Below are 9,827 nucleotides of genomic sequence, written 5' to 3'. Positions count from 1 at the left end.
AGAATCGATTATCACAACCTTCTATTTTAAAAACCATTACTGAAAGAAAACGCAAGCCTTACCATTATTTAATATAAAAGGTTTGTTAAAAAGGTTCTTTCATTCTATGTGGATTCATACGCAAATATTAATTATGCGTTATCTAAATTGTTTGTTATTTTCGGATGTCGGTCCGATACATGTACAACAGATCAAACTTTCACTGACTAACAGACAAACTTTTGACAGAAAGTTTAACGCAGCTGACCAAATGAAATGCATATTTTCGTCACGGATTACTAAAACCGAAATGCGAAAACATGTCCGTAAATGCATTCGAAATCGTGGGGCTCATATTGAGCAAGATTTGTAAAAATACTAAACTTTTATTTCTGTATAAATTTGTTTCACTTAACTGACCAAGAAAGAATAATATTTTTTTTTTAATTATTATTTTTTTATTAAATATCGACTATTATACCTTTTTAGATATCTTATTAGATGAGAAAATTTTATTAGTAATTTGTACGCTTAGAGTCATAATTTTTTTTTAATCTTAAACTCAAGTAACGTTTAATTCGTCAAAAAAAATCATTTGTAGTCATAGCTATTCCTTATTAAGCATTCATGGGTATTTTGTGATTTATTATGTTTTGTTACCAAGTCCTCTCATAAAAATTAGGTTGAAACATTCAACAAGCCAAATTTTTTTAATAATGTTCTAAAGACGCTGAATAGGATATTTTTTTAAAAATCACAAAATTCAGAATAACTCTAAAACTATTAACTTGTGGCCATACATATATAAGATCAAAATTATTGCATTTGAGCTCCTCTATCTTCCTGACGTGAATACGTCGAGTTACTGTATAGGAGCGCCTGAATACCTGCTCGGTCCTTTTCACTCGGTTCAAAGACGTGGTATGAGAATTATCGATTATCCCGATCTCTCTATCAGCATTGAACCCCTTAACTATAGATGAGACTTTACATCGCTTTGTACTCATATGTTCTACCGAATATACAACTGCAGACCGTTACAAAATACAGTATCTTGAAGAATTGTTCGGCATACCTATGCTGTAGACAACTTTCAACATAACACTGTTTGCTACCAACAGGGAATTCATCCCTACAACCTAAGTAGTTTCAGGGGACCTTCCTCTCGCGTACAAAAAAAAATTGTGTAATGAACTACCTACAAAGGTTTTTTCGCGAGACTATAGCATGGAATTTTTCTAGATGAGTATAATATACTCGGTTATCTAAGGGTTGGCAATGCCCACATGTCAAGCTTCAGGCGTCCATATGCTATAGTAACAATTTACCATCAGATAGACCGTAAGTAGTTTTCCACCATCGTAGTTTAAAAAAAAGGTAACTTCGTTTATTTCTTCATACCACGCTTCATTTCGATGGTGTTTTAACTAGCGTTTCAAAAATATCTTCCGGAAGTTTTACATGTATAACACGTGCACATGGTCGTACAGTAGTCCGACCTCCATTACTAACAATGAATACCCGTGCAGAGCCGAGAAAAGTTGCTAATTGTATAATAATTGATAATGTATACACATATAACGAACAATTTTTAATTGTTCTTTTTGTGTTTATAATTACGAGTCAATATTTATAGAATAATTTCGAAAGCTTGTTTAAAGTTTTTGCACTGCAGATCTTCGAACAAAAGCAGACCAATAACGTCAATGTTATGTGACTAATGATATGTTGACTTTATTGTTTCGGTTTTACACTATCTGCTACATATAAAAAATATTGCTGTAAAGTGTAATCTAATAATAATTTAAATATTAATTTAACTATGGAATATTGTATTACCAATAGGCCTTATTGCAAGAACAATTGCCTCAGAACTTCTGACATTAACAAAGTAATATGACAAAGTAATACAGTGGTATACGAGTAAATAACACAATGACTGATAAACTATTATAAATATAATCACTATCTAAAATAAATACTATAAATACATATTAATTTATAAATTTTAGCACTACAAAGCAACAACACGAAGATGGTAATAAGATAACAAGACGCAGTATCGTTTAAAAAATTCAAACGTCGTTAAACACATACTATTTAATTGCACTGGCACGGTACATTTGTGTTTCTCGTCTTCTATTATTCCTATCAGATTACTTTTGAACATATATATGAAATGAAATTTTATCCAACTTAGATGCCGTTTTCTACGTAAAAACCTATTTCAAAGCTCGATGTGGTTTAATTTATGTGTTAAAAGTTTTTTGACCGTTACATTTGCATACGATAAGTTGGTACTTTACTAAGAAAAACGTTAAGTAAAAGTCTATTTATGACGCTTTACGCATTAAATTAAACGTTTAAAAGTTAAAAATTATAGGTCAATCTCTACTGTCTAGTAAACAGCATGATATACCTAGCGTCATTCAACCAATCAGCTGGGTTGGATTGTTCGGTACGCTGACAAAATTTTATTTAGCCCGCCACCGCTAGCTTCCAATGTGTACAGTGTATTCCCATCGCTACTTTATCTTGAATAGTAATGAATTTTATAGCTTTTTACAAGTGATTTCATTTTTATTTTATAATATATGATATATGACAATTTTTGAAGAATTTAGAGTTATCCTTTGTGTTTGTTAGTGCACTTTAGGACCATCAAACTTTTCCCCAAAGTAATGTATGTGTAATGTCGCCATTTTGACCATACGATTTGAGTTGAGTATTTTATTTAGCTTGGTCGTCACAAATAAAGCTTCTAATTAATGCCATAAAGAGTTTAATAAATGTATAATATATTGCGACGAGTATGGAAAAAATGTCTCAAAAAAATAATACAGTAAATTTCCTTGTACATGACGCCAATGGTTAGTAGTGATGCCAAATTTAACTGGACTTAATTTCGCACTTATTTTCATTGAAAAATATTAATTTTATATACGTGATACGCTTGGCTCCTTGGGCATTATTAAATAAGACATTTTAAAATGTGTATAATCTAATATGAAAAAAAAAGCATACATTTCGGCATCCCAGTATTGAATCCTACATCCCGGCAACAAATCTTCAAAATAAAAGTTTATAATCAAATTGCTTGTATTGGCTGTACATTTGTCGAATTATATTAGTAAAAAGCCATAACAAAGTGACTAATAATATTAAATAAGTAATTAATTTTAGGTAAACCTCAAATGGTTAAGGTACTACAAGGCACAGCTAATCAAGCCCTTGCTCAAATAAAAGTGAATTCTTATCCAGTGAAATTAATTAAAATATCCACATCTACAGAAGGGAAACCACAGGTGCCTATTCTGTTCAATATAACCATCTTACTTTTTCTATTATGGATATAAATTGAATACTGATTCTCCTTGCTAAGATCATTTGCTTGAGTCCCAACAGTGAAGTGTTTGAAACCTATGAATTAATTATGGGTTATTATTTCATATTTATAAGTCATCTTGTAATGTAAATATATCATAGTATATAATATTTTATAAATATATTAATGAATATAATTACATATTACATGAATTACTATACTTATGTGGGTCTGACACTTTTGACTTGTAAATTTCTCATTGTGGTATAAAACAACACATTTTCTTACTTCAGAAATCAGTCCACCAAGCTGTTGCACTGAAGAATATTAAGTATCCACCAAGTAAGTTCTATTTTGCTTGTTTTTTGTCTTATAATTGTAGGAATTACAAATAACACTTTTAGACTTTTCAATACTGGCCTGATCTGTTTATACATTTTTAAGGTGTGATTTAATGCTTTGAAGTTATCTTTTCACATTGATTTATTTTTCTACTACTGAATTACTGTACTTACTAGAATTTAAAAAGCCATGGAAAAGTTTGCTAATTTTTGTATTTGAGATAATACTTCTTATGTGATTGTACATCATCTGACTGAATAAGTATTATTGGTGTCTAATTTTCTCAGCCTTTTATAAAAACTTTAATTTCAGAATTAGTACAGTTTCCTATTGAAGTACAAACACAGTCACCAAAATCTGAAGCCAGCCCAGTAAGCAGAGTATGTATGTTCACAATATAATTTATCAATTTATTACTAGACAATATAGAAAGTTAAATGTATAAAATTAATGTGTTATAATTTTTTTTATATAAATGACTAATGGAAAATGATAACCATCATACATGAGCATGAACTCCAGTTTGAGAATCCCAGAATGCATTGTGATATCCATTTTAACTGCTATGTTTTCCCATTAGCACTAAACACTATGCTGTTATAACTCCATACCATGTAATTTGAATGCCATACAAAATAACTTACAAAACAATATGCTTAGGGGCAGAATTAGAAACAGGCACATTTGGAAAAAAATTATAAAAAGATTCCCTCTGGTCAAAGTCCAGTATCTATGATCATTGTGAGACTGTTAAGTCTAGAACTATTTAGAAACTCAAATGTTTTTGTAAGATTGTCTGTTAACATTGATTTTAGGGATTTTCAATATGTGTATATTGAATTCCCTTATTTGAACAACTATTACTTAAGCCATACTTAATTGTTATTAAGTAATTAGTTTTAAAAATGGTTTACTTGCTTTAAATGACTTATTAGTAATAATATTTTAAATGTATTTCTGTATATTCACACTGATTTTTTTTATTAGATTTAAAATACAAGCAAATGTAGGAAATAATTTAAAATTAATCTTTATTCTTAATCATATTAACTAATTAATCATTTTTATTATATATTATTGCACTATATGAACTATATTTTATTTCATTTTCAGAGTGAACATCAACGACATACTGAATTAAAATACATTCACCCTGTACCAGTACAAACAGCACAAAATTTATCAAATTGTGAAGTAGTGAGTGAACAAAAAGATTTGTCGTCTTTTACTATGTCTCATGCCTCTAGAAGAAGGCATGATTCGGATAATGATCCTCCTGCAGAGTAGTAAGTTTCCTCATTAATACTTTCCCAAAACAATGTTATTATGACATTTCTACTTTCCTAATCTATGGAGGTTTCTAATATTTCTGTACAAGAAACTTTTGATACACTGATTCTGAAGTTCGCCTTCTCCTATTTTATTCTCTCTTAAGGGATAATTTATATCTCAATGGAATCTATAGTAATATTATGAAGTTGAAGATGTTGTTTGTTTAGTTGAACATGCTAATCTCAAGAAATACTGGCTAATAATCAGGCTAGAACCAACAGGAATTACATAATAATACTTATTCTTTGTCTTTTATCTTAATTTTAAATATCTATACACATTTTTAAAAATAACTGGTGTCACAACTGTATTACACAGTCTTGGATATAGTAACAACAATGTCCACATCCACATTGCTTGATGACCTATTGGATGACATACTATAGAAACTAATATGTCGTCGCTCTTCCTGGCAAGCTAGTACTGATACACACAGTAGAAGGCTTTAGGTTTTTATTGAGCATAGAATAGATTTATGTTGATATAATTTTAATAATTCTTATAATTTTCAGTACCACGAAAAGACGCAAACACGCCGATAAAGTTGGAAAAGGTTTAAGACACTTTTCTATGAAAGTATGTGAAAAAGTCAGAACTAAGGGCTTCACATCATACAACGAAGTGGCTGATGAGTTAGTCCTAGAATTTGCAGCTGGCATGCATGGTTCAGCAGATAGTCAAGTATGTTTTTATTTTGAAAATATATGTATGTTAAAGCTGCTTCTTAATTAATGATATGCTCTCTTGTAAAGGTTTGCATTACCACTTAGCCTATTTGCTAGCATTGAGATATGAGAGAATGTTGTATGTCATTACAAACTTACCTATTCCTGGCTGTTGTCACTGGATGTGTAAATGTTCTCTAAATCAAGTGTATGAACCTTTCAGCCTGGTTGGCACGCTAAGATATAATTATTGAAAAGATTAGAAAGGTAATTCAGAATTATTTCACATTTCAGCACTATGACCAAAAAAACATAAGGCGAAGAGTATATGATGCATTAAATGTGTTAATGGCAATGAATATAATATCAAAAGAAAAAAAAGAAATTAGGTGGCTTGGTTTACCTACAAATTCAGTACAAGAATGTACATCTTTAGAAAAAGAGAAACAGTTGAAACTTGAGCAGATTCAAAAGAAGACACAACAACTACAAGAGCTTATTTTACAGGTAAACTATTACTTATTTTTAATTATTATTAAATAATAATAATTCGTCGGTTAAATAGAAAAATGGCACTATTCAAAATGTAATTTTTTTACAAATCAAGCATTTAAAGTTATTTAAATTATTATTTTTCCTTTAAAGTTTTGACAAAAATTTACACAGAAGTATTATATATCATTTTAAAAGTATTAAGAGTAGTAATTAAGATGGCGTTAATTTAATTGACTTATGTAAAAGGAGGCAATTCTAGCTTCTAATTGTTAAAAATGAAATTTGACAATGATTAAATAGAAATATTTAATCAACTAATTATACTTTCTCAGTGAAATCTGCAACTATATACATTTGTAGACTGCCATCTATTGATGGTAGTTAAGTACAACAATAATAAATTCATCTATACAATATCATGATTTGATTATTAAAATTGTAGGCATATTAAAACATTCAGAAAATTAATAATATTAAAATCTTCTTTTTAGAGAGATTTTTTAAAAATGTTATAATTTGCTACTATATCATCCCTATACTAAAATATTTCCTGCCAATACCAATTTGTGTTTCCCAATTTAATAAAATTTGTACCATAACAATATACATACATATTCAGTAAGAATAATTGTAAATAAAACTGAGCTAGCTTTTTTAAGTAAATTTATATATTTATTTAATGTAATTGGTAAATGGTGACTGTTGCCTATATGGCTAACAGCACTAAAAAGAACATGTTATCATATGACATCTGTGATAACATACATGTAAGTAAATCTGAATAATGAATTTACATATTGATTTTTATTTATTAATACATATTTCTATACATAATGCACATTTCTTTCAGCATATATCATTTAAAAGTCTAATACAAAGAAACAAGGATGCAGAGAACAGGGGTGTAAAGCCATCACCTTCATCTGCAATACATCTACCATTTATAGTAGTAAATACTAGTGACAAAGCCTTGATCGACTGTAGTATTTCTAATGATAAGTATGTAAATGACTTATGAATAATAATTTTATTTCGCCATGATAATCTTATTTTTTACCTGTATTCATTATACATTATATTTTATTTTCAGGACAGAGTATATGTTTAATTTCAACAAGAAATTTCAAATTTATGATGACATTGACATATTAAAAAGAATGGGCCTTTTATTTGGTTAGTAAAATATTTTCTATGATACTAAATTATAAACATTAATGTAGTGGGTTAAATCCGAAACAGCATTATTAAAAGATAAAATATTTATATTTAACAAATGATAACACAACCATTTCTTTTAATATTCATCCCCAACATAATACTTTTTATAGGATTGGACAAGGGAGAGTGCTCAGAAGAAGATATTGAAAGAGCTAAGAATATGGTACCAAAAGCATTGGAACATTATGTAGAACGTATGTATCTTTAGATTTTCAGTACAACTATAAGTGTCAAATTATTAATATACGATTGAATAAAACTTAAAACTAATCTAACACTGATATGTCCCCCTCTGATGTCCGCCTGAGCTGAGGTTGGAACTTATATCTGCCAGTCAGGAGTTCGCCTTCTGTCACTTCAATTTCACTTTGTTATAATTTAAATAAGTTCAAAATGCTGTAGTATATTTTTGGATACAGCTGTTCAAAATATATGTATGTTGCACAAATACACAAATTTTAATTTGACAAATTTTAAGAAACTTATTATAAATTTTATAATGACATATTGTAAATTAAATAATGTAAATTTAATATTGTAATGGGTGAAAACTGTGATCGGTACAGCCTATGCTGTAAATAATATAATTGACGTAGTGGAGTAACCTGAAACAGTCATGCTCGCTATAAAGTTCAAACTTGTGGCGGCGTGGTGGGCCGGGTCGATGTGCTCCCTCAAATATGGTTGAGTACAATGATGGCTGGCTCATACGTCATACTCGTGAACGGGTGCTGCTTGTGGGGACTGGTCTGTTCAGGTTGTGAACACTGATTAAATTTTTGTTCTTTGCGATAGCATATGCTGGTGGTCACTCTATTCTCCCAAATTTGAATTTTAATAACTGTATTTATCATAAACATGTTCCACTATTATTTGAAAAAAATTACGAGCTGAGTTTCTTGTCAGTTCTTCTCATCTCGATATCATTCCGAACTGACGGTAGATTTGACATATCATAAGAGTCTGTAATAGACCTACATGAATAAAGATATTTTGAATTTGAATTTGAAATTTGAAAAATATTAATTACCATTTCAACTATTATGGTATGTGATAGAAAAAAAGATATATTCATGTATACTGTTGATACTACTACGGTACTACACCTAAAGAATATACAAGCTGAAATCCAGTGACAGTGTATATCGTTGAAGGTCGAATAAATGCAATATAATTGATTGTTTACTTACCTACTTTCCAGAAATGGGCAGAGGTGTTATATCTAAATTATCAAGTATAATTGAAGAAGAAATGGAGGATCCTGTAGAAGAAGAGACATTAGAAGGCGAAGGGGAGCCTGAGGACGACGTAGAGGAACCTGACTGCAACGAATACAGCGAAGACAGTAGTGACGTCGACGTCTAGCAAACACATTTCGCGCTAGACCGCGATTTCACTATTTTATGTATATTATATAGGTGTTAAAGTTATTATATGTGGTAAACTTATGAAATGTGTCATACCATACAGGGGCAAAAAATTTGCAGCCATCAAATTGTGCTTCATTAAATTACACAATAACTACTAGTTACTGGCTTCTATTCGCCACTCTGCTCATGTGACAATTATTGACTGAGACAAAAAGTAACCTGTACATATGCATTTGGGATAAAGGTACCCATTCACAAATATTATGTATGTGCTGAATTTTTTGGAATTGGACATGAGTACAATCTTTTAATATACCAAACTCGCTATTCAATTACAGTAATAATTAGAAGCTATTTTATTTCATGCAAAAACAATAAAGTTATTGTTTATAAAACCACTTTAAGGTTTTTGCATAATATGATGAGACAAATTAAAATGATAATTTGGACTACAGGAGATACATGTACTCAGTTATTTCTTGTTCTATAATATTTACGATCTTCAAAATTATCATTCACTTTAATATTTAATATAAACAAAATTAATTATGATAATTAAAAGCATATGGTGAAAAAAAAATGTGTGGTCAGGTTTCATAAGTTTACTTGTGTATTCAGATTGTTGCTAAAATGGTATTGTTTACGTCAACACAAGTTTCACTAATGATTGACATTGTAGGTAATATTTTATCTTCTATCTCGTTATATAGGTACTGCATATTGGTTTTTGGGTTCTGAACCAAAAAGGTAAAATGAAATGCTTGCAACTTTGTTCGTCCGTATGTCCAAACTGTATAGATAAAAACTGCCGATGCTATAATTTGAAATTTGGGTTTAATTATATGTATATATATATATAATTGTCGACCCAATCATAATAGAAATGAAATATATTTACTTAGAAAATTTTTCGAATTGGCTTCCCAAAATTTCAAAATACAAGTAATACCATTAGCTTCGGTATGGTATCCTGTGAAAGTGATGCATATATATATTGCAAAATCTATTTTTATTTTTTTATGACTGCATATGATGGCATAGTTATGAGAGTTATGATGAAAAATGTAATTTATGCAATAGGTAAAACCCTTACAAAGTAAC

At 29.6% G+C, this 9,827-nt stretch overlaps 1 protein-coding gene across 6 annotated transcripts; it reads left to right on the top strand.

The window, feature by feature from the left end:
- Positions 1–2,415: 2,415 nt before the first annotated feature.
- Positions 2,416–9,196, top strand: LOC131844116 (transcription factor Dp-1). Of its 6 annotated transcripts, none has more exons than XM_059192907.1 (11): positions 2,416–2,437; positions 3,163–3,284; positions 3,598–3,646; positions 3,959–4,026; positions 4,760–4,932; positions 5,491–5,659; positions 5,938–6,150; positions 6,989–7,137; positions 7,229–7,311; positions 7,467–7,550; positions 8,558–9,196. In XM_059192907.1, the coding sequence occupies exons 2-11, from the start codon at positions 3,174–3,176 to the stop codon at positions 8,719–8,721; spliced, it is 1,263 nt and encodes a 420-aa protein (XP_059048890.1). In that variant the 5' UTR covers positions 2,416–2,437; positions 3,163–3,173; the 3' UTR covers positions 8,722–9,196. The 6 variants fall into 6 exon arrangements, with proteins under 6 accessions (XP_059048890.1, XP_059048887.1, XP_059048889.1 ...); XM_059192904.1 differs by lacking the exon at positions 2,416–2,437 and adding an exon at positions 2,441–2,521; XM_059192906.1 differs by lacking the exon at positions 2,416–2,437 and adding an exon at positions 2,451–2,662.
- The last annotated feature ends 631 nt before the right edge of the window (positions 9,197–9,827 follow it).

Source organism: Achroia grisella, unplaced genomic scaffold, assembly GCF_030625045.1.
Source record: "Achroia grisella isolate CSIRO2021 unplaced genomic scaffold, CSIRO_AGI_Agris_v1 utg3972, whole genome shotgun sequence".
In the NCBI taxonomy this organism is placed as follows: Eukaryota; Metazoa; Arthropoda; class Insecta; order Lepidoptera; family Pyralidae; genus Achroia; species Achroia grisella.
This window is presented reverse-complemented; position numbering and strand designations above follow the sequence as displayed.